The sequence below is a fragment of the Artibeus jamaicensis genome, unplaced genomic scaffold, assembly GCF_021234435.1.
Source record: "Artibeus jamaicensis isolate MK-2021 breed Jamaican fruit bat unplaced genomic scaffold, CSHL_Jam_final scaffold_666, whole genome shotgun sequence".
Taxonomy (NCBI): domain Eukaryota; kingdom Metazoa; phylum Chordata; class Mammalia; order Chiroptera; family Phyllostomidae; genus Artibeus; species Artibeus jamaicensis.
Genome location: NW_026522053.1, coordinates 309295 through 335345, shown reverse-complemented (window position 1 = coordinate 335345; position 26051 = coordinate 309295). Strand labels below are relative to the sequence as shown.

General features: G+C 42.0%; 1 protein-coding gene and 1 long non-coding RNA gene across 2 annotated transcripts in view; one reads left to right on the top strand and one right to left on the bottom strand.

Annotated features, from left to right (window-relative positions):
- DNAH3 (dynein axonemal heavy chain 3) overlaps positions 1-26051 on the bottom strand; it is a 279857-nt gene that overhangs the window by 27278 nt on the left and 226528 nt on the right. The window contains exons 52-56 of the mRNA XM_053659488.1: positions 24157-24373; positions 21794-21976; positions 17348-17546; positions 12395-14536; positions 5814-6039 (exon numbers count right to left, since the gene is read on the bottom strand). Coding sequence (XP_053515463.1) covers positions 5814-6039; positions 12395-14536; positions 17348-17546; positions 21794-21976; positions 24157-24373 — 2967 coding nt within the window. The remainder of the gene's footprint in view (positions 1-5813; positions 6040-12394; positions 14537-17347; positions 17547-21793; positions 21977-24156; positions 24374-26051) is intronic.
- LOC128626570 (uncharacterized) lies at positions 5994-13429 on the top strand. The gene is made up of 4 exons (XR_008390524.1): positions 5994-6083; positions 8034-8187; positions 10106-10250; positions 13347-13429. It is a non-coding gene; the product is annotated as an uncharacterized LOC128626570 (long non-coding RNA).

Below are 26051 nucleotides of genomic sequence, written 5' to 3'. Positions count from 1 at the left end.
GAGCCTTCTCTCTCACTATTGTTCAGTTGTTTGTCCTGAGTAATTTCTCCACCATTTAGTTGTAATTCCAGATTGGTCCTGGGTGAGGTTAATGTGGCTTCCACTCACTCCTTCACCATCTTTCTTTATTATCTATTTGTTGTTCCTTTGTTGGTGGATTCTACCTTTTAGCAGGTATACTGATGATCACAACTCCCACCTACTCTTTTATGTGATCAGTTGGAGAAGGAAGGCAAAATGGATTAAGATAGCAGGAGTGTATTCTATGGGAATTAAAGTACCAACCTGTAGAGAAGAGATAGAAGATCCTTTGGATAAGTATAGTGTTAAGTATGATATTTCACGCAACCATCCAATTTTTAGAAAGGGTGGAAAAAAGATAAGACTCTCATTAGAGGGGGGAAAGACTGTGAGTTCCAGGAAACTCCTGTTCCAGGAAACAGAGAGTTTGTGGGAGGTCATATTATGAGATATAGTGAGAATAAATTATAGAAAATAGGTGTACTATGGGAGAGAATAGAGTTAACCACAACAGTAATAAAGTTCCTGGAAGACAGTGAAATGTGTTAAGATCCTGGAGGGATGCTGTGTAGTATTTACAATTGTATGGAACAGCAATTATTTACAATAGTAATAGAGCAACAATCATATGACAGAATCTATGTGATCTGAATAACCACAGTAGGAAGTATAGGACCCAGAGTAGTGTGCTAATGGAAAGCAAATGAAGAAAAAGAAGAAAATGTAAAAATACACTATGAAAGAGAGAATAAGGAAAACCAGTAAAACAGTGCAATTAAGCAGACAAATAAAATGAAGAAAACTAAACAGAAAAGAAAGTAAAAAATACTAATAAAATAAAAAAGGTAAAAATCATGAAAAATAATAATAATACAAATAAACAATAACTTGCAAGTTCTCTGGAATAACAAAGTGAAATTTGTCTCAGTTTCTCAATTGTTGGGATTAGCCTTGTAATCTTTCTTTGGGTCTGACTCTGGTTCTTTCACAGCTCCAGGTCTTATTGTCTCACTTGGGGGGAAAAAAACCAGTATAATAAAAAAAAATATATAGATATAGATATAGGAACTTCTGGCCAAGATGGAGGCATAAGTGGAAATACTGTACCTGCTCACAAAACCAAATTTAAGGACAACAAAGATTTAGAAACAAAAACGCAACCAGAACAGACAGAAAATTGAACTGTACTAAAGTCCAACAACAATGAACCATTCATCCAGACCAATAAGAGGGGTGGAGTCAGTGGCCAGTGGAGAGGGGTCCTGGCAGGAAGAGGCAGTGGTTAGCAGAACCAGGTGTGGGGAGGAAACCAGGTGTGCAAGGTAGTTGGCTGACCATGGACACACATTCCTGCACAGATAAATCAGGCAAAAAAAAGGGCAGTGAGACAGACCACACAACCCAGGGCCTCAGTGACAGGAAATAAACCCTAAAAGCACCAACTGGAAAAACTTTTGGGGGCTGAGGTGCCAGGAGAGGTTCCCAGCCTCATAGGAGAGGGAATTTGTTGGAGAGACCCACAGGGTCCTTGAACGTACACAAGCACACCCACCTGGGAACCAACACCAGAAGAACCCAATTTGCTTGTAGGAAGCAACAGAAAGGGCCAAAATCTGAGAGAGAGCAGAGCAAGCACCATTGTTCCCTCCTGACCCTGCCCCCACATACAGCGTGCTAACCTAGTGACATGGGTTGCTTTCCCTGGTGAACATCTAAAGCTCCACCCCTCATACGTAACAGGTATGAACAGATCAAAAAATTATGGCCCAAACAGAAGAACAAATCAAAGCCCCAGAGCCAATACTTCTAAGTGCCCATACCAAGAGATAGCCAACCTAACAGATGCACAGTTCAAAACACCAATGATCAGGATGCTCACAGAATTGGTTGATTTTGATTGCAAATTAGGTGAAAATATGAAGGCTACCCTAAGTGAAATGAAGGAAAATGCACAGGGAACCAATAGTGAAGGAAAGGAAACTGGGACTCAAATCAATGGAGTGGACCAGAAGAAAGAAAGAAACAACCAAACAAAAGAAGAAAGAAACAAGAATTCAAAAAATAAGGAGAGGCTTAGGAACCTCCAGGACACCTTTAAACGTTCCAACATCAGAATTATAGAGGTACCAGAAGAAGAAGAGCAAGAAACTGAAAACTTATTTGAACAAATAATAAAGGAGAACTTCCCTAATCTGGCAAAGGAAATAGACTTTCAGGAAGTCCAGGAAGCTCAGAGTCTCAAAGAAGGTGGACCCAAGGAGGAACACACCAAGGCACATCATCATTACATTCATTACTCAAGATTAAAATGAAGGAGAGAATCCTAGAAGCAGCAAGAGATAAGGGGACAGTCACCTACAAAGGAGTTCCCATCAGACTGTCGACGGATTTCTCAAAAGAGACCTTACAGGCAAGAAGGGGCTGGAAAGAAGTATTCCAAGTCATGAAATCCAAAGACCTACATCCAAGATTGCTCTATCCAGCAAAGTTTTCATTTAAAATGTAAGGGCAGATAAAGTGCTTCTCAGATAAGGTCAAGTTCAAGGAATTTGTCATCACCAAGCCCTTATTATATGAAATGTTAAAGGGACTTATCTAAGAAAAAGAAGATAAAAAATATGAACAGTAAAAGAACAGCAAACTCACAGTTATTAACAACCCCACCTAAAAAAAGCAAACTAAGCAGACAGCTATATCAGGAGCGGAGCCACAGAAATCGAGATCACATGGAGGGTTAGCAACAGGAGAGTGGGGGGAGGAGAAGTGGGGAGAAGGTACAGGAGAATAAGTAGCATAGAGAGTGGGGAGAAAATAGATAGGGGGAGGGCAAGAGTAGTGTGGGAAATGTAGAAGCTAAAGAACTTATGACACATGGACATGAACTGAAGGGGGGAATGTGGGGGGAGGGGTGTGCAGGGTGGAGGGGAATGAAGGGAGGAAATGGGACAATTGTAAAAGCACAATCAATAAAATATATTTTTAAAATTCAATTAAAAAAACAAAGAAATTTTAAAAAGCTAATATAAAAATAAATAAATGTACACACACACACACATATTTAAAGCCTCCTGCTCACTTTAATTAGCAATAATCTCGCCTCGGACAAACCTCATTGCCTACGATACTGCCACTATGCAAAGCTAGCCTCCTGCTCACTTTAAACTGGCAAAGTGAGTTCTGCTGGTTTTCCTGGCTGTAGCAGGCTGAGGGGGTTGGGTTTTACGTATCTGCCTTCCTATTGTTTTGTGAGGATTGGGGCCAGGTCTGGGTTGCACTCTTCACAGTTGCCCAGCCTCCAACCCAGTTCCTCAGTTTGCTGTCAGGCCCCCAGTGCCCTTCTGCACCAAGCCTGTGCCTTCAGTCCACCAGTTGTGCTGTTCTTGAGGTGTACCAATTAGGGGAACTCACACACCACCCTCTTGCTCTTTGCTGTCCTAGATGCTAGGCACTGTCAAAGTCTCTTCAGGGTATTTGAGCTCCCCCACTGCATCAATTCTTTCTGGGGACTGCTAACTTCCTGAGTCTTGCTGTTCCTCTCTGGAGGGGTACACCTCCTATTTCTTCCTTGCCAGCCAGTCCCAAGGAGTGGGGGAGGGGGCACCACTATGGCTGCAGTGGCGGGGTGGGCACGCACCACTGCAGTGGCTGTTAGGGCACACCTGGCTTCCACTGCTGAGGTGGGGGTGCAGGGGCCTAGCTGTGGTCCCAGTGTCAGAGGTGGGAGCTCGGCTGAGGCTGAGGTGGCCAAGATGGGCAGTATGATTGATAAAGGGTGCAGCCAGGGGGGCCCCCCAAAAAAAGATCTAGAAAGGTGTCCAGAATTCAAAGTGTATAGAAATATTGGAGAGACATATAAGATGTCCTCACCCCTCCCCCCAGGGGGAAGAAACGAATGGAGCCAGGCCATTGAGAGCTGTTTTGCATAGCAACAGTTTTGGAGCTAACCTCTGGAATGATTATTTAACATATCTATAACCTTTAACTGGTTTCATAGATATGTTAAATAGCAGTGGCCAAGTTTGGAGCCAGGGAGAAGGTTGTGGCAGGGACTCAAGATGGGAACTAGGGGCTGCGCTCCTGAGTGAGAAGGCCTGTGTGAGAGCTTGAAAAAGACTGGCTCCAGGACATGAAGGGTCCCCGCTTGGCCAGATGAGAGAGAGCCACGCGGTTTCAGCAGAGTGAGGACCCCCTCTTGGTGAGGTGAAAGAGGGAGCCACGTGGTTTTGGCAGGGTGCGGACCCCCTCTTTCCCAGGTGAAAGGGAAAAACCACGCAGCTTTGCCAGAATGGAGATCCCTGCAGCCAGGTGAAGAAGACAGCCACATGCTTTTGGTGGAGTGCAGACTCCTGCAGCTTTGGTAGAAGAGGCCCATGCGGCTTTGGGGTGCCCCCTTTGGCCGCAGGGCCTGAAAAAGCAAGAGAGACTTTGACTGGAACTGGGTACAAAGGACTCTTGCCAGTGGACCATGAGAGGGTACCACAGTACTTTGGATTAACTCGAGATCCTGCACAGTGACACAGCTGACGGTGCCAGCAGCCTGCAATACAGACGTGTGCTCTTTTCCTGATTTACGGTACCCGGAGTTGGGACAGTGGGAGGAGGGAGCGCTGTGTGGGTGTAGGTGTATACCCTAAAGGACTTTGACATTTTAGTTGTGGCGTTAGGCCTGAATAGCATTAAATAAACATTTTGTTTCCTTTTCACAAATCTCTGGCTTTAAGAGATGTCTTTCCAATTGGCGGCGGACAGAAGGGCCCAGTAGATTTTAGTATTTTGTTTTTGGGAGGGGTCCCTGTTGTATAGCAGTTTTGGGCATCCCTAGGTGGGCCAAATATTGTATTGCCCCTCCCTCGGACCTCCTCTTGTTCGGTAACATGATCATTGCGGCCACTGGGGCAGGCATGCTATTGAGGCTGCATTGCCACTAAGAAATTATTTTTTTAATCATATTTGCCGATATTTAATATACCTTCCCAGACACATTTCCTATCACATACCCTCAACAATTCACAGAATGTGCCCCAGAATCATAGAATAATTTCTCAATGTTTCCTTAATATGCATCTTTGCTTTTGCAAATGCTGTCCCCTCTGGTGGAATGTCCTTCCTAGCAAATTCGTACAATCTTTCAGAACCCCAGGTAAATGTCATTTCTCAAGGTCTCCCCACTTGCCCTTTTCTGTGCTCCGTGCTTCTTCTTAGAACATGAGCATTCTTCACCTGTGGGCTGCCTTCTGCTAGATTGAGAGCGCCTATAACACAGGAGCCCCAAACCAGGGAGCCACTTAAGTGTTCATGATGTTCCAAGAAAAATGATTTGATAGACTAGCTGATGAAACATGCTGTTTATTACTCACATTACAGTGGAATGTACTGACTGGTGGGTCAGTGCAAGAGAGACTGCACCTCCTCCAGTCTGAGGCTCATTATAAGGTGTCCTAGAAAAAGGCAGCACAGGTCCAGGTTGCACAAACCTGTGTGGCCCAAAGTTACACTGCATCAGTGGGGAGGTGCAGAAGAAAAAGGTCAAGGAGCAATCACAGGGCAAGAAGTCGCTCCCAAAAGGAGATAAGGAGGGAGTTTATGATCCATCCCCCAAACAATACATATTTCTTTTGGCCAGGGACCCCCTGGCCAGTCCTCATCATGGATAGTGGGAGAGCCATGTATTGATCCCACACTGCTTAAGGGCAGAACTGTGTCTTATTTATCTTTGCTTTTCCTGCCACCAGCATATTGTCTGGGACTCCAGCTGGGGCACAGAGACAAGCAGAGGTGGAGTAGCATCTCACCTGAATCTGATGTTGGTGCTCTCAGGAACAATCACCTCTTCACAGATCTTCTCCAGTGGAGGCATCCAGCTTGTGGCCAGATGGCAGTTTTGTAAGACCACCCAGGTGCCTTCTCTGATGGCAGTGTTGATCATTTTGGCTGCAATAGGGCCTTGGCCTTGGCCAAGGGATATGATCTGTGTTTTGGCACCTCCCATGCCAAGATCTTCAGCAAACTTAAGCAAGCCTGAGACCAGAAAGAAAAGGATCTTTTAAAAGAGAACAAGACAGGTAAGACCACATTAACAATAACATCACAAAAGGAGGGGTTACATTAAAATTCTGGACTGAGAAAGAAACTCACTGGCTTCTGTTAATTACAAAATAAGCAAGTCTCTGGGGAAGTTTTAGACTTCTAGTAAGATGGAGAATGCAGATACTATTGATTCCTCTTTTGCTCTGAATGCACAGACATTCTTGATTTAAAAAAATTCACAAACTGAAAAAAAAAATAGTTTAAAAGAACAAGAAATTCCCATGTGCCAAAAATAAAGAGGGAAGTCAAAACTAGAGAGGTGAGCTCAGAACCAAAGAATTGGGGACTGGGTTTTTTAGAAATTTATTTTACTAGGAAAAAGAATGTTTCTACAGTGAAATTTCAAGCAAGTCTCTTTTACTTTTCTCTTCCTCAGAGGCAGCAATGTTACTAGGTTTTGTCAATCCTACCAGAAATATTTTATGCATTTAAATCATGCATACATGCTCTTGTACTTACATGAATTGTAGAATACTACATTTACTTTTTTTAAGTTAGAATTTTCCACATCAGTACATTTGTAAAGGCCTTATTCTTTTTCATGGTTACATAGTATTTCCCCATTGGTAAAATACCATATGTTATTTAACCAGTTTGAAGGTTGGAGTTTGTCTATGGGAGATGGGTATAACAACTTTGCACTCAAAAGAGATGGGATTCTGGAACTAAGACTTTTTAAAAATAAAGTTAGGATTCTCAAAGGACTGCACCTTTATGTTGAGAAGGCCAGAAATCTGGTCACTGACTCAAGAAGTAATGTGAAAGCTTATCCATCCTGGATGAAAAGCTTGTAGCCCGAATGGAAAAAAATTGAAAATTCTCCAGTGAGAAATCAATACCCAGCTTATGCCAAATGCAATGAGGGGTACAGCTTTACTTGTGTAAAGTAAACTGAGAACTTTCCCTTATAAAACTGATCCAGAACTTGAAACCCTTGGGGCACTGTTGTTTGCATATGTAAAATTGTTCTGTTAAGGCACTCCTAAACCTAAAGTATTTGACATTCTCACAAAATAACACAAGCTTTCTGATTGTCAATTCACAATAAAAAATTATCAAGTAAATGAGAAAATACATCACTATTAGGGATAGTCAGCACATACAACAAACAAGAGGACCCAAAGATTACATATGGTCTCTGTTGTGGGCTGAACTCTGATCCCTCCAAATCTATATCTTGAGGTCCTAATTCCCAGGACCTCAGAATGTGACTGTATTTGTACATAGGGTCTTTAAAGAGGTAGTTAATGAGGTCATTAGGGTATGTTCTCATTCAGTATGACTGGTGTCCTTATAAGAAAAGGAGATTAGGACACTCACTGAGACTATGTGAAAACACAGAAAGAAGCTAGCCATGAACAAGCCAATGAGAGAGGCCTCAGAAGAAATCAACCCTGCCAACACCTTAAATTTGTACTTCTAATCTCTGGAATTGGGAGAAAATACATTTTTGTTATTTAAGCCACCAGTCTTTGTTATTTGTTGTGGAAGCTCTAGCAGATTAATATAGCCTCTGAAAAAGAGCATAAAAAACACATCTGAAAAATCATTAAAGAAGGAACATAGAGGTGATAAAATTCAGAGTACTATGAAAAAAATACATGGATTTAAGGTAAAACAAAACTTTGAGAACTGAAAAACATTGTTATTGAAGCCAAAAGCTCAAAGCACTGATTGATGAAAACAGCAGGTTAGACACAGACAAAGAGAAAATCAGTGGCCCTGGCCAGTGTGGCTCAGTTGGTAGTATGTCATCCTTTAAACAGAAAAGTTGCGGGTTTGGTCCCTGGTCAGGGCACATGGCTAGGTTGTGGCTTCAGTCCCCAAATGAGATGTGTATGAGAGTTAACTGAGATCAATATTTCTCTTTTGCATATGTTTCTTTGTCTCTTTCTCCCTTCCTTCCCCTCTCTAAAATCAATAAGCATGTTCTCAGGTGAGGATAAAAAAGAGAATCAGTACAGTCTGACAATAAGGATCCATCCAGTACTAATGGGCACCCCAGCACCCTGGTAGTGGCCTCCAAATACCATGTGCTGCTAAGAGAACTGGAGTTCCTTGAAGAAATGTTTGTACAAGGTGAGCCTGGAATATATGGACTCTCTATACCAAGGAAGCTATCAAAAATTAAAAACTATTGGGGTTATACAAAAAGGATATAGGCATGAAGGTGTTCCCACAGGCCAGTGATTGAATAATTTGAACATCAAAAAGAACACTGATGGCAGTAGATTAAAATACCACCATATTTGAAACATCTGGTCTGTTAAAATTCATGCATTCACAATGGAACCAAAAAATATCTTATTGCCTAACTAACTTTGGAAGTTAATAGGGCTCAAACTCATTCAGACAGCTGAGAGATAAAGAAAATGAACCAAGAATCTTTTCAGCTTGTTCTTTTCAAAGTATATTCAGAATTGACAAAGAAAAATTCTTTTTTTAAAATTCTTTATAGGAGAGTTTCAGCTAATAAATGTGGAAAGAATGATAGGATTAAAATAACACCATTTTGCATTCTCTAATGAAATAATGGATCTAGGTAATGATTTTCTAAGGCCGCTAAAACCATTAGGTCAGTTGTTCCAATATTGGATGCACATTGGAATTACCTGAAAAACTTTATAGAACACAATGCCTGGGCCTTACAAAGATTTTAATTTAATTGGTCAAGTGGGTGATCTAGGCATGGAGATTTTTCTTTAAACTCCCCAGGTGATTCCCATGTGAAGCAAAGATTGAGAACTGTTACATTAAGTGAAAGGCTGATGGGAAACTTTATTAGGGAGGTGATGGAGGAGTCAGGAGTTGGGTCAGGTGGACAATGCTTGGATCCACTGATCTATCTTAATCAGAAAAAATAAGGACAACCAGACAGTGCATCCCTCCTGACCTGTGGAGTTTCCTGAGAATTTATTCATGCTGAATCTGATTGAGCCTCTAGTACAGGGGAAAGGAATACGCTATTGTTCACCTCTGGATGTGTGTCCTGTCCTCTGCCAGCACACCATCAATTCACAGACAAAATTCTGACCTTTTTCCCATTTGTATTCTTTACCTTTCCTGGTTTTTGCTACTTTCTCTTACTTAAATCTGCCACCTAAAGGACATATAGAAAAAAAAAGCAAAGGTACAACATAGGGGTTCTAAATTGATCTTTGGCAATAACATTTTGGCATAGGAACCTGGAAAGGGTACCAATTCATATCAGCTGCCTCCTATGACTTCCTTTTAGGGGCAGGGTGCTGGCTTTCTATCTGGGCCAGGATATGTGTCAAACTCCTCAGCTTTCGCAGGAGAACATATAGGATATGTGTCAAACTCCTCAGCTTTCACAGGAGAACATATCAACCTTGTCATCTGCATTTCTGGTACTCTTTCTTCATTCAGCAATAGAGAAAAGTAAAGCTTTGAGATATTCCACCACAACAGAAAACTAATCTATTTCTGTCAACAACTCATACCCTTTAATAAGTATAAACAATTTCTAGAAAGATACACAAACTAGTAATAGTAGTTACATCTGGGAACATTAGGAGAAAGATGTACCTTTCACTCTGTATGAGAAGTTCCCAACCTCAGCACTACTGATGTCCTGGGCTGAATAACCCTTTGTTGTGGGGGCTGTCTTATGTATTGTGGGATGTTTAGCAACATCCTTTGCCTATATCTACTAGATGTCAGTAGTACCCCCTAGTTGTGACACCAAAAGTATTTCCCTACTTTGTCAAATGTCCCTTGAGAAGGCAAAATAGCCCTGGTTGAGCCACAATCCTATACTTTTTGGCATTATTCAATTTTTTATTATTACTCACAGCATTAATTATTCAAAAATTTAAAAATTAAAAGAAGAGAGAAGAGTAGCTGAGAGAAGTGATAGAAAAAATCATTTAAGACACAGGTGACAAACTAGCAGCCAGAATAAATCTAGCCCCAGCTTGGCCCTCATACAATTTTTTAAAATTAATTTATTTTTTAAATTATTTTTCAACTACAGGACTTCCGCCAAGATGGAGGCATAGGTGGAAGCACTGTGCCTCCTTCCACAACCAAGTTTAAAAACAACAAAGTTTTAGCAACAAAAACCACAGAAAATTGAACTTCACGGAAGTCTGACAACAACAAACCCTTCAGCCAAACCGGTAAGAAGCCAGCAGCAGAGCAGGGTTGGGCAGGAAAGATCCAACGGACCGACCCAGGCACGTGACCCAGGTGCGCCAGCAGCTGTAGGTGGATACCAGGTGTGGAGAAGCGGGTGGACCCACTGAGGGCGCAAGGCGGTGGACTCACTGAAGGCTGACCATGGTCACACATTTGCACGCAGATAAACCAGTGAAGGAGGGAGGGATGAGACAGACCTTGCAGGGCCCAGTGGCAGGAAGCGGCAGAGGGGACCGCCATTGTCCCTCTCTGACCCCGCCCCCACACACAGCATCACAAACCAGAGACCTGGGTGGCTTCTCTCTGACCCACCCCCACATACAGAGTCACAAACCAGTGACCTGGGTGGCCCTGCCCTGGTGAACAACTAAGGCTCCGCTCCTCATACATAATAGGCACAAACAGATCAAAACATGGCTCAAGAAGAACTTAGAGCCCCAGAGCCAATAAATCTAAGCAATGAAGAAATAGCCAAACTTTCAGATGCACAGTTCAAAACACTGGTGATCAGGATGCTCACAGAACTGGTTGATTTTAGTCACAAATTAGAGGAACATATGAAGGCTAAACTAATTGAAATGAATGGAAATGCACAGGAAACCAATAGTAATGGAAAGGAAACTGGGACTCAAATCAAAGGAGTGGACCAGAAGGAGGAAAAAAAATGACCAAACAGAAAAGAATGTAGAAACAAGAATTCAAAAAAATGAGGAGAGGCTTAGGAACCTTCAGGACATCTTTAAACGTTCCAACATCAGAATTATAGGGGTACCAGAAAAGGAAGAGGAACAGTCACGAGTGGAAACCTTATTTGAACAAATAATAAAAGAGAACTTCCCCGTTCTGGCAGAGGAAATCCAGGAAGCTCAGAGAGTCCCAAAGAAGTTGGACCCAAGAAGGAACACACCAAGGCACATCATCATTACATTAGCCAAGATTAAAATGAAGGAGAGAATCCCAGAAGCAGCAAGAGATAAGGGAACAGTCACCTACATGGAGTTCCCATCAGACTGTCAGCTGATTTCTCAAAAGAGACCTTACAGGCAAGAAGGGGCTGGAAAGAAGTATTCCAAGTCATGAAATCCAAAGACCTACATCCAAAATTGCTCTATCCAGCAAAACTTTCATTTAGAATGGAAGAACAGATAAAGTGCTTTTCAGATAAGACCAAATTCAAGAAGTTCATCATCACCAAGCCCTTATTATATGAAATGTTAAAGAGACTTACCTAAGAAAAAGAATATAAAAAAGTTGAACAGTGAAAGGACAGCAAACTCACAGTTATTAACAACCACACCTTAAACAAAAGCAAACTAAGAGGATAGCTAGATCAGGAGCAGAACCATAGAAATGAAGATCACATGGAGGGTTAGCAACAGGGGAGTGGGAGAAGGAGAAGGGGGGAGAAGGTACAGAAAATAAGTAGCATACATGGTAGGTAGAAAATAGGGGGAGGGCAAGAATAGTAGGGGAGATATAGAATCTAAAGAACTTGAAACACGTCATAAACTAAAGGGGGGAATAGTGGGGGAGGGGGTGTGCAGGGTGGAGGGGAATGAAGGGGGGAATAGAACAACTGTAATGGCATCATCAATAAAACATATTTAAAAAAATTATTTTTCAACTACAGTATTCTGTCTTTTACTCCCATCCCAGCCCCGCCTCCGTGCCCCCCACCTCCCTCCCCTTTTCACTCCCCTTAGTTGTTGTCCTTGTGTCCTTTTTGCTAGTTCCTGTAAATCCTTCCCCCTTTTCCCCTGAAATTCCCTCCCCTCTCCCCTCCGGTCGCTGTCCCCCTGTTCTCAATTTGCCCTCATACAATTTTTAAGAAAAAATATGAATGAATTATCAAGATGTAAAAATGGGTGATTTCTGTATTTCTTGTCTCTCTTGAAAAATTAGATGATATTGCTCACAGATGATGTCAAAATCATGGGCATTGACTGGCAGTTGACCCAATTTGGTGAGAAAAAAGTCTTTAGTAGCCCAAATCCATCTTGGCCTATTAACTGCTCAGCTTTCAAAGTCATCTGAATTAGAGACTCCTGCTACAAGGGACATGCTATTTGTCATTCATTCATGTTCTGGGCTCTTTATGTCCTTCGCACAACATTTTGACCCTTACCTGCCATTGGATCTGCACCAGGAGACAACACAAAAATCAGTGGTGTACAACAACTGGAGTCATTGTAGGAACCCTGGAGGTCAAATGTAGGGGCTTCAATGTACATGTTGCCCATGTGCTCAGCAATAAACTCTCGAATGGCTGGAATCATCTTGTCAGGCCGCAAACATCGGAGGATCACCATCCTCTCCAACCCCTGAAGGAAGTTCCAAGATCCAGGGAACTTCTCTTCATGAGGCCAGACTGAATCATAGATGAGCTTCCATTCATTAGCATTTTGTTCAAAATGTTCCATCAAGCCTTTCAGTTTTGGTAACGTGGATGCACGAACCACTTCTGCCCATGCCTTTTCAGACAGCCATTCAGTAACTGGATTGGGGAAGGGGTTGTCCAGGGCAATGCCCCCAGTTAGAAGAAAGTACCAAACTTCTTCATTAATTTGTTTTTTCTCTTTCAAGATGCCAATGGTCAAAAGGAGGGAGAAAAGCAGCTTGTCCTTCTCAAATAGAGAGCGGCAGACATTGTTGTAGATACTGAAGGTGAAATACTCAATGATGTACTCAATGCGCAGCTCCAGCTCTTCACTCTTCCTGCTGTGGGCCAAGGAGTGCACATAGAGGTTTATGAACCATGTCAGGGAGTACTGGTACATTGGTTCAATGTTGGCCAGGTCAGAGATACAAAAGAAGATTGTGGCAGAGTGGATAGCCACTGGCTTGTAGCCCATCCGAGTCTCATCAATCTGTGTTTCTGTCACTGACGCAACTTCTTGTTTCTCAGAGATTTCTTCAGACAGTTCTTTGGAGGAGGACAAAACTTTGACGGCCGTCTCATCCTCAAGGATGTTGCCCTCTGACAAGGAGAGGACCTCCAAGATCTTATCTTCAATTTCTTTTAGCTGCTTCTTGTTCTGGGCACTTTCTACAATCAACTTGTTCTTTTTTTCTTCCAGTTCTGGCTTCTCCTTGGCAGCTACGATACCAAGGAGTTGATCTTGGAGACCTAAGGGAGTGATCATGAAGTTGAGGAGGCAGACTTTCACAGCGACTTCAGGGATATAATGTGGGTTTCTCAACCGGGTGGTGATGTATAACTTAAAATCCTTGGAATATTCAATGATGTTTTCTCCTAGTCTCATGTACTCAACCCCTTGCTGTTTGAATGTGGACTTGAGCAAGATGGGTTCAATAAAGGCATCCAGCTCTTCTCCAACGTTTTCTAGTAAAACAGGGGTGCCAAACTGCAGAGCATTTTCCAGCGTTCTCACATAGTTGGCATCGGAGAACCTAGTGACCGACAGACTATTCACTTTCTCCATGTTCTTGATCCACTTATTGGCCTGCCCCTGGGGGTCAATTATCAAGGTCCAGCGTCTGGAATTGGACACAATGATGCCATTGTCAATGGAGAAGGAGTCAACTGGCAGCCCAGCGATCTTCCAGGCACGGATTTTTATGGGATCCCCTAATGTGTTGCTGAGACTGAAGTCACTGGAGCTGGGGATGTGCTTATCATTACATTGGGCCAACCATTTCTTTTGGCACTTGGCCCGATAATCCACGGTAAAGGCCCCCAGGTAAGCCACGGTCCCTGAAGACAATAACATATCTCCTGTCAGATTATTGTAGCGGACCCCCAGCTGCCGGGCTGCTTCTGTCCATCGGTCCTTTTCTCCTCCAAGACCACTGATCAATTTTTCTGCCCTGATCAGCTTTTGGGAGCAGATATCGATGTTTTTTTCCAAGGTCTTTTTCTTGGTATTCATCTCTTCAAAGTCATCATTCAGGGCCTGGAGGCGGTCTTCTGCCAGCTTCAGCTCTGCCTGTTTCTGGTTCAGTTTCTGCATCTGTGTGTCCAGCTTGCCCTCAGCTTCCTTCAGCCGCTCCCGCTTCGGGGCTACTACTTTGGCCACGCGGTCATACACTTCCATGGCCCTCACCCACTTACACAGACCCTCACAGGCAGATGAAACATTTTTAATGGCAGCTGGCTGGAAATCTGGGTGGTCAATAAATCTCTCTCGGATCCGTTTCATGATCACTAGGGGGATGTTGTCTTTGTCATATGCCTTAAGACTCTCCAAGAATTTCAGATCTCCAAGAATCTTTCTTGATACTCCCCAGTAATCTTCTATCATTTTACCTGTTTGGGATGAGAAACAGAGATAAGACTCTTATTAAGACTTTCTGGTTGAGACTTAAAGGCTTGCAGTGACTAGTCCTCAGATCTGGCTAAAAAAAAAAAAAATCTAACTCCTACAGAGGACTTTAAGGGCAGAGAACATACTCTGTATAATACTGTAATGATAGACATATGTCATATATTTCTCCAAATCCACAGAATGTACAACACCAAGAACAGGATGTCATATAAATGTGGACTTTGGGTGATTATAATGTGTTAGTGTGCATTCAACAATTATAACAAATATACCACTGTGATGGGGGATATTGGTAATGGGGGAGTTGTGCATGTGTAAGGACAGGGGAATATGGGACATCTCTCTCATGTGAACCTAAAGCTGCTTTAAGAATATAAAATATAAATTAAAAAAAGAAAAGTCTGAACTCCTCACCATGGTTTGGGAGGCCTACCGACCTTACCCAACTCCTCTTTGCCTGCATGCTGGACTTCAGTCATGAAGGACCTTCCTTCAACTCCTGTATGATCCCAAGTGCTTCCTTACCATGAGCTGGAAATGGCATATCACTGGCTCCTTACCAGAGTTTAGGCTCATTTTTAAAGCTACCCCTCCACAGAGAGGTTTTCCTAGATGTCCCTCACTAAGGTGGGCCCCTGTATAGCTCCCCCAACATTTGTTCCATCTCGACTGCCAAAACATCCATTCCCTTTATAGCATTTATTGCAATCTGTGATTTTTTTGGTTTATTTTTTATTGTTGGCCTCTCCCTCAAAGCTGTGAGCTCCTGTTGTGTTTACTATACTTTGGCATAGTAAATGAAATTCAGTTATCAATAAGTATGTGTTGAATGAATGTTGGCTCTTATCCCAGTCGTAGATGGAGAAGGCAAAGGAGCTATGGGCAAGTATTTTGAATTTTTTTAAAATAGTGATGTGTGAGAGATACAATGATCAGTTGCTTCTAGCAACAAGAAACAAGTACTTGAGATATAATAAGTAAAACAGGCCAAAAATGTCCTGTTCCTAATGCAAGCACAGAAGTCAAACAAATATTTCCCATGAGGGTGTTTGTTTACCTTCAGGAAAATAATCTGCTTCATTTAAATTCAAGATGCCCAAAACAAATCAATTGCTCTTTTGTTGCATCCCAATATCCTGGCTAAATTCTGCAGGTTAAGTGAAAAATATACACACTTTGCTTGACTTTTGAACTAGAAAGGCAAATGATGGGTCCTTTGAGGATTATCAATGAACCAAGCAGAGAACTAACTCTTGGGATCTGGTCGTGATTTGTGTACCATTTTTCAACCCTGGCTGCATCTTCGAACAATCTAGGTGTTTTAAAAAAGACTAATTAATGCTCAGAAATGTCCCAGACCAATGGAATAAGGATCTCTAGGAGAGGGAGGCAGAGAACATGGGGATTCAGAATTCTTTATGCTCCCAAGTGATTGTAGGTATGGCCAGAGTAGAGAAGTGATGGGTGGCTCACCCCTGCTGAGACCCACTTAACACACCTCAGCTACTCCTGTGAAGGATTCTCCTGTCAAGTTCACACTTTTTGTCTATTCCCAATCCATTTTGAATCTTCTTCATGTGGTTTTTGGTCTGAAAGCAGCCAGGGAGGAGGGAATTCTAACCAGTAGGAAGCGGAAGCCAAAATTCTTGTTCAATTCCAAGACACCTATCTTGATACAAGATCCTACATCTAATTCAGATTTTTAAGAAGATTGAATAGTCACCTATTAATGCTTCTAGGCTCAATTACATAAGGACCTTTCCTCCCTCCTCTATTCCCTTCTTCCCCAAAATCTTGTCTCCCTTCTCCCACCCCCATTCTGCCTCTGCCTCCCTCTGCTTCACCTCTCTCCCATGACTTATTCTCTACTAGCTTATTCTCTACTACCTCACCTCTCTTTCTCTCTGGTGTATCTTTAGCTCTGTCTTTCTCTTCTTCCCACTCACTTTATGTTTGTGTATCTCTATGTCTTTGTATCTCTTGGTCTGTCTCCCTTTCTCTCTCACTGTCAGCCTTTGTGTCTCTGTTTTTGTCTGTTTCTCTCCACACCCCTTCATATCTTTTTCCTGTTTCTCTATCACTATGTGCATAAGTCTCTCCCTTTTGATTTTTTCTCTGTGTGTGTCCCTCTGTCTCTTTCCCCTTCTCATTTATTTCTTTATCTCCTGATCTCTCTGTTCATTATATCTTTCTGTTTATGTGCATGTGTGCATGCATGCATGCATGTCTGCCTGCAATGCATGTGCATGCACACACATGAATATATCCATGCATGTGCGTGTCTGTTCACATGTCTATGTACATGTATGTGTCTATGTGCGTGCACAAGTGTGTATGCATATAGGTGTCTGGGTCTCCATTTCCTTCTCAGTATAAGTGTCTGTTGCTCTTTCTTTGTCTCATTCTTTCTTTCTCTGGTTATCTCTCTGTTTGTCCATTTTTCTCTAGCTATTTCTATTTCTCTCACTCTGACCCACACGCTACTCTTTGTGTGCTTCCTCTACATCAGCCCCTTTGTTTCCATGACCTTCATTTTAGTAATGATTTGTAGGCAGGGGCCTTGACTCAGATACCTGCATTTTCCTGAACTATTGAGAGGAGAGGAGATGGCGAAGAAACTCAAGAGAGCTCTTTGGTCCTCATGCACATCCTGGTGCCTTTCTCATTTTCTCTAAGATTCCTGGGATTGCCTGCAGGCCTAGAGTGCGGTGGAGGTCAGGGACATGGGCACCCTTCCTGCCAGGGAAGAGCAGCCATGTAGTCCTCTGGGGGGTGGGGCTGAAGGGGATTACCACTGCCACTGGGGTCCGGCTTCCTCTCTGGTCTCAGCCCTTTCATGACACAGATGCTCTCCATGACCAGCTTGACAGGGCCTGGGGGGTTCTGCATTGATTTCACCAGTGAGATGTCCGCAGGGTTCAGGGTATCAAGTGCAGCCAGTGCAGCCTCCAATGCTGGCATTGCCTCTGCCAGGTCCCCCTCACATTCATTCTGTGGGCAGCAAAGAGACAAAAGGGGTGAATGCCAGTGCCTGGAGAAAGCTGGGGAAGTGGGCAGAGGCATCATCCTCATGTTCATTCTTCCAGGAAGCTGCCCCAACTTGGAGCTCTGTGCACAGGAAGGCCTGAAAGACCCTTGGGGGCTGCAGCTTGGATGTCTTGGACATTTAAGAATTTACCTGGTTTGTGATCTTAAAAGAAATAATCAAGTCCTTGTTTTCTAAAACTAATTCCCAAGAGATATATGCAATAGGTGACTTCACACCCATTGATCAAGGATATGGGTTAAGAGATGAAGAATGAAGCTTAAGGTGAGTGACAAATGGGAAAAGAATCAGGGCAAGTTTAGGGAAGAATAAGGTGTGAGGAATAGGGGGAGGTCAGAGATGGGGTGAGAGTCCAAATGTATTGCAGTTCAATGATAGGAAAGGATAGAGTCAAGGATGGGGTGAAGCTTGGGGATAGGGTAGAATTTAAGGCTCTAGGCCTTAAAGTTTAAGAATGACGAACAGGGATAGAGATTGGAGCTGGGTAGTAAAATCTAGGAGGAGACGGTATATGTTGTTTCCATTATTCATTTAAAAATAAAATGAACACAATAAAATATTATTCAGCTACAAAAATGTACTGATTTATGTATTAATACAGATAAGCCTTGAAAGCATTATGCTAAGTGGCAGAAGCCACACTCAAAATTTCACCTGCCACATGACTTCATTTACATGAGATATGCAGGAAAAAAATCCCATGAAAGCACAAAGAAGGGTAGTAGTTGCTAGAGGCTGGGGAGAGGGAGGGGTTGGGAGTGACTGCTGAAGGGTTTCTTTTTGGGGTGATGAAAATGTTCTAGAATTATATAATACTGATAGTTATACAACTCTGCGAAAATACTAAAACCCACTGAATTAAATAATTTAAAAGGGTGAATATTTTTTTAATTAAATTTAATGGGGTGACTTGGTTAATAGCATCATAGATTTCAAATGTACATTTCTATGATACAAGATCTATATATTGCACTGCCTGCTTACCACAGAAAGGGTGAATGTTAATATTATATGAATTATATCTCAATTTTTAGAAAAGAAAGCTTAACATTATAAAACTTTTACAACAGGAAGGGGTCTTACAGATTACTTAGAGGTCCAAAACAAACAAACAAACAAACAAACAAACAAACAAACAAACACAAAGCCTCAGGAAGCCGAGCTCCAACCCTGGGGTGTTGGGTCCTCATGCAATGAATTCTGTTAGTCTCCCAGCCCAAGGAGTCACCAGAGCCACGAGCAATGTGAAGCTTCACAAGAGAACATCAATTCTGAAACAGTAAGTGTTGATGCCTGTAAGCAGTAAGTGTTGATGTCTATATCCTGTAGGTTTATTGTGATAGACAAACAAGACATAGGTGGTCCCACTTTCTTATATATGTGTGTGCACATGTATACATGTACAGGTGTATATCATGGATTCTTTATTTTAGATTTTCTGCTCTTCTTAAAAACTTATAGCAATGTTTAATTTAGCTTCATTATATTCAAACAACCCTCTACCCAAAAAGTGAGCCATGTTGGATATCCCCACTATAAATAATGGCTCAGCCCCCAGGTGACTCGGGGGCTTTGCCCCATTTCAGTGGTAGTATGTGCACCTCAGTGGGAGGCAAGAGGAAGACCCAAAACTGGTTCCTGCTGTTTCTCGTGGGCAGGTACAGAAAGGGCAGTGGCAGAGAATACCAAAGGCATTTGGTCAGATGTTCAGCCACAGTTTTGGATCTGGGTGAATTTCCACCATCCTAGGTACCCCTGGTTTCATATTATTGATAGTTCAGTGTCACTCTCTTAGAATCTGCCAGACAGGGTCCCATACACATTGTTCCTTCTGGTGGCCTGGTCACCTTGCTCCCTTTCCTTGGGTACAACAGCTGGGTTCCAGCAAGCTTGTTTGTCAAGTGACTCAAAGATGCTAATTGTAAGATTATCTGTCATAGTGATTCCCAACCCTGAAACTGAGGAGCATATGGCGTGTCCTCATCGTCAGGCCTCACACGCAGAGATTCTGATTCATTCAGTTTGGGTGGGGTCTGTGCATCTACATTTTAAAACTCCAAAGGTGCCCTGGCTAGTGTAGCTGAGTGGACTGAGTGCGGGCCTGCAAACCAAAGCGTTGCTGGTTCAATGCCCAGTCAGGGCAATGTAACTGGGATGCAGGTCATGTTCCCAGTAGGGGGCACACAAGAGGCAACCACACATTGATGTTTTATTCTCCCTCTTTCTCCATCCCTTCTCTTTCTAAAAATAAATAAATAAAATATTTTAAAAAAAAAAACAAACGCCAAAGGTGATTCTTCTTTGTAGCTGTTAAGAAATTCTGGTTTATACCCTTGAAATACTGAAAACAGAGCAGGAAGCCTCAATGCTCAACAGAGGAATGACTAGTTGATGGGTGAAACACCTATATAAAATGATCATTAAAATTATTATATGACATTTTGGGAAAACATTTGTGATGTGCCTTCTGGGGCAAGACCAGCAATACATGCATGGGACAAGGTCTGGCTGGGGCTTTGTGAACTGGGGCACGCTCAGAAGCTGCAAGCCAATGCCGCTGATGGCTATACCCAGAAACACAGGTCTAGTGTTGCCAGAAAGCTTGATTTTTGTTCTAAGAAAAGGTGAAACTTTACAAATATTATTTAAAACCTCTTGATTTTTAAAAGTTGATAATTATTCCAAAATCAAAAAATAAAACAACATGTTTGTCACAATGTGTATGCGCTCCCTAGCTGCCGGCTTGCAATTTCTGGAGTAATGGTCAGATGAAGGGGCTTTGGAATTAGAGAGAGCTCTGAGTGGAATCCTGCATCAGTCACCTGATAGACCATGGTTTCCTCATCTGTAAACTGGAAATAATACCACTTGCCTTGCAGGGCTCAGGATTATAAAGGTAATACAGACTAAGTAGAGGAGACTCCAGTCTGAAGAAGGGAAGAAATTTTCTCTGCCTTGTTCACTCCTGGTTCCCCACTTCTTAGAAAAGTGCCAGCACACAGAGATTCAATAATTACTTGTTAAATGAAGGAAATAGGAGAAATCACCATAATGCTGGTAAGTGAGTAGCTGTTATTATCATCATCTTGTTATAAAACAACAAATGGTTCTTGGTGTCCAGGGGTCACTGTCTTTTCTGGTTCCACTGGTGTGCTGCCTGTGCCACACATTTGCTGTGTGTCTCTGAGACAAGGATTAGATCCAAGGGAATCTATGAGAGGCCAGGTCTCAAGACTCATGAGAGAGAAGCCAATCTGGAAGGCCTGTCCTTTTTGAGAAAGTGTCTGGTTATTTATCCTGTCAGAAGCTAGACAGGGTACTTCTTGTTCAAGCTCCTATTTGAAGAATGGCCAAAAGAATTTTCTATCTGTTAATTTGGAGCATAGGGAAAAGTATCTTAAACTAAGTGCCATAAACCTTGGATTCTAATCCCCTTAACTAGCTACACAGCTCTGGAAAGTGATTTCACCCAGTGGTGAATCTCAATGTTGCTGACATTCAGATATTGTTACCTGTCATTCCTATTTCCAAGGTAGTTGTGATATTCCAATGGAATTGTGTAGGTGAAAATGCTTTGAGAAATGTATGACATTACATGAATGTAAATCAGATTTTCTTTTAATAGTTGAAAAAGTAGAAGAAGCCTGTCCCAGGACCTTCAAATGGAGAACTCTAGGTTCAACAATCTATCATTCAACAAATGTTTATCCCACTCCTATGACATGCCAGGTACACTTGATCCAAATCATGATGGAGGAGAAAGAGATATCCAATCTGGAGGAAGAGTAGTTCACGTAGGAGAAAGAGCCAATGCAAGAGTCCTGAAATGGGAATGTGCCTTGTGTTTTTTAAGTAATATCTTGGAGGCCAGTATGGCCAGAGAGGAGTGAGTGAGGGGAAAGTCATAAGAGATGAGGTTAGCTCATATTGGGTCTTGTAGGTCTTGACTCTGAATGAGAGAAAGAATATTTGAAAAGTGACAGTGCTTCCTGGAGATAACCAGGTATCAGAGACTTGCTTATCACTTACAAGCTGTGTCCTGCTAGGAAAGTCACCTCCCTTTTCAAGCCTCACTTTTCTCATCTGCAGGATGGTATGACCACACATATTCTCAGAACTGTGTCAGCTCTAGAGAGGTAATGGACAAACCCAGAAAACACTGGCTCCTTCCCTTTCCTCTGGCTCTGTGTACCTTGATTTCTTGAGCCACAGAGGCAGCAGCATCAGCTTCTTTCTTGTCCGCCTGCACCAGGACTTTCCTGGCATCAGCTTCTCTTGTCTCTTCTTCAATTTTCACCATCATCTTGGCAGTCTCTTCAGATGTCTGCATGAGCTGGGGTTGGAGGGCAGTCAATTCGACTTGCATGACTGCCACCTAGCAAGGAGATGGGGGCTACGTCAGTATCAAAAATGGCAGTGGCAGGAGCTGAAACCATTCTCCAACCTATTTTATATGCAGAAAGTGGATTTTAACATGGGATCTATATGTTGACTGTAGTTTACCACTTTGATCTTTCAATACTTAGTAACTGAGTTCACACTATCTGTTGTAGTTAATGAGCACTATGTTAGGCACTAGACATATAATGATAAACTTAAACATTTTAAAAAGGAACAAACCTTTTTTTTCAAGTGTTCCTTTTTGTTAAGCCTATATTCTAATATGGGGGCAGGAAGAAGTAGAACAAAAGCAAGTTATGAGGGGAAAATCTACGTGTAAAATATTTACTGATTTTAGAGAGAGAGGAAGAAGGAGAAATAGAGAGTAATAGGGAAATATCAATTTGTTGTTCCATTTATTTACACATTCATTAGTTGCTACTTGTATGTGCCCTAACCAAGAATTGAACTCACAACTTTGGCACATCAGGACAATGCTCTAACCACATGATCTATCTGGCCAGGAAAAACCTACATTTTTTAAAAGTCTGTGGAGAATACATATATGGCTGAGATACCTGGGATAGAAGGAATTTTCAAGGCCATTTTTTTCCAACAGTGATATTCTCTCAAACATTCTGCCACATAATTTTCTGGCCACTCTTTGAACACCTCTAATGATAGAAAGCTCACCACCTCTAGGAGAAGGTGTGCCATTTTTTCAGACAACTAAATGCATTAGATTTTTCTGATGAAGAGTTGGAATTTACCCCCATGCAGTTTCATCCACTGGTACTGATTCTGCCTTATAAGGTAGCTCAGACACTTATTTGAAGAGGGTTTCTCAACATTGCACCCACTGCCCCCGTCAAGCCCATATGATAGAAGGAAGATACCAGCCTGTTAGCACATAGGTCTATGAACACAGGCCCTGTAGTCATGCAAATATGACTTTCAGTTCTGACCTGATCATTTGAGACACCTACTCACTAGGCTGTGTGACTGTGTGCAAGTCACCTAGTCTCTCTGCATCTTGGTTTCTCTGAATGAAACTTTTCTAATACACACCACTAGCCATGTGGTAGGGCTCAAGGAATATTAACTTGCACCTTCATTCTCTCGCTCTCTCTAAAAGCAAAGGACTCTGAATCAGACCCAGAAATCCCAGAAACAGAGCAATAAAGGACACCCCTTACATTTTCTCCCATCCCTGTGCTGTAGTGTTGGTACACTTGCTGTACTCAGGAACAGGTCAACCTACTATATACCATTCAATTGTCTCAGATCTTTATTGGTGATGAAAATTCCTGCCTTAATGTGGCTCTCATCTTAGATGGCTTGGCAAGTGGCTCCCAGCACCAATTACTTACTAATTCACATGACAGACATTTTGTACTTTAGTTCTTTTTATCTTCACAATAGGCCTATAAAATAAAGGTGGTTATCACCTTTTTAACAGAAGAGGAAACTGAGGCCACAAGAGGTTCAAAGTTCTATAGCTTTAAGTTAAGAGAGCTATAATTTGAGCCATGGACTGTCTGACTCCACAAAGCCCAGCTCTTTACTACTGCCTTACTTGTCCCAGTTCCCCTGTAAAGTATCCAGGGCCAGGGCAAAGGTGAGGCAAGTGAGGCACTCACCTTGAGCACAAAATTTAAGGGGGCACCAAAAACTAGTACCCTAGATAAATAGTATTTTATTGAAATATTTTAAGTCAAAATTAATGCAAAAAATACATGTTGAACAAAATATCAAAATCTTGAATAAAAACAACCTCATGAGCCTGGGTTTAGGCTGAAGCAAGTGAGGTGAGTTCTGCAAATGCTGGGTCAGATGCTGACTTTATTTGTTGCCCTCTTTAAAAAAAGATTTTATTTGTTTATTTTTAGAGAGAAGGGAAGGGAGAAAGAGAGGAAGAGAAACATCAATGTGTATGAGATACACTGATTAGTTGCCTCTTGTGCACTCCCAGCTGGGGACCTGGCCTGTAATCCAGGCATATGTCCTGACTGGGAATTGAACTGGTGACCTTTGGGTTCATAGGCTGGCATTCAATCTACAGAGCCACACCAGCCAGAGCTTGGGGGCCTCTTGAATGTTGCACCTGAACAAATGATTCACTGCATCCCCTAGTCCTGAACCTCTTTGTCCCTCATCTGCTTTGGTAGTTCTCACCTGTGAAGCTGCAAAGTTGAGTTTCTGCAGGCCTGTCAGGTAGCGGTTTCTCATGATATCAACCTCTTGCCTCTTGCTATTCAAGAGGGTCTTGAAGGTTAGGATCATTTCAAGATAGGAAGTGGGGGTGACATAATTATGTCTGCGAAGCATGTTGTAATAATCAAGTGACAGCTCCCTCACACTCTCCTGGAAATATTTGCACATGGAGATGATCCTGCCAAGGGCATAAGAGTGGTTAGGCTGGCTCTGACACATCTAGCACAACTTTGGTTACAGACATGAAGATATAATAAGGCACAATTAGTGTGGCCCGTGGGAATCCCAAATTCTCCAAAGCAGGTAAACAGAGCCCCAAGAAGGATTGGGGAGGTATACGAGGTCTGTCTAGAAGGTATCCAGCTATGTAATATGAAAAATAGAGACATTTCTTGAAGAACATACTAGATACAACAAACATTATACATAAGACAATGTTGCCTCAGTCCCCTTCAAAGTAGGTACCTTGGGACCTCACACTATTCTCCCAATTGCCATCAGCTGCCCCATCTTATTTTTCTGAATCTTACTGATGGTCTGAAATCTCTTCCCTTTCAAAGGCGATTTTAGCTTTGGGAAAAGCCAGAATTCGCAGTGCACCAAATCTGGGCTGTAGGGGGCTAGATCACCTGGATAGTTTAATATTTTTCCAAAAAACTCTACATGAGACATGATGCATGAGCAGACATGTTGTTGTGATGAAGCTGCTAATACCAGTTGCCCATAGCTGATGCCTTCTGAATCATCCAAATAGTTTCTGCAAAGGAATGTTCAAGCTGAATGCAAAATTTGATTCAGATTTGTTGCTCTACTTGCTCAGTCATTTTTAATGTGATAGCCACACAGTGCACATGCTCACTCAATGGCATCTACTGCCCCCACTGACTAGTACAGTGAAGTTGTTGCTCATGCATGCACATTCCAGTCCACTCTCCTTGGATGCCAGGTTACATCTTTGTTGCACAAATGGTTCTTGTTATATTAACAATGACTGGACTTTTTCTGGACAAACCTTGTATATTCTTACAAGAATAATCTTCAATTGAGTAATTTCTCTTTCTGGTCACTTTGGTGAATTCTCCGTGTTAAGCAGGAGTTCTTACCCTTTGAAAATCTGATGAAGACTATGGACTTTGCAAAACCATGTTTTAAATATGTAAAGTAATATAGGATTATAAGTGAAAACAATTATGTTGAAATAGAGTTTTCAAAATATTTTAAAAACGAATTTGTCTTATAGTTATATATGTGCTTTTTTATCAATGCATTAAATTGGGGTCAACTTTTTCTGGAAAGGACCAGAGAGTAAATTTGTTCAACTATGTGGGCCACATGGTCTCTGTAGCAACTACTCAGTTCTGCCAGTATAGTGTGAAAAAAGGGCCATGGTTTCAATAAAAATTTATTTACAAAAAATAGGCTGGAAACGACTTGTTCCATGAATCATAGTTTGCTGACTACTACATTAAATGAAACTGGAAAGCAAGTCTAAAAGCTACCACAGTTTTGAAGGAAATGATACATTGAGATACCTGTAATGACTAAATGAGTTATGGAAAAAAACAAACAAGCAAACAAATGTGATTTTCATTGGTAACAAAGTCACAGGTCCTGCTAATCCTACTGAGTTTATTGCCTACATTCATCACCAAAGGAAATGTAAAAAACCAGCTGGATATCAGTGGGAGTGAAGATGAAATTTTTTCCCCATTCATATTCACTGACCCTCTGGATTCTATTCATGGGTCTATAGACCCAGGTTAAGGGTCTTCTGGCCTACAGAACAAAGTTCAAAGTTCTTAAGGCAAAACCTAAAGCCATGAACATTCAGAACCCTGCCTACTTCTTTGTTTTTC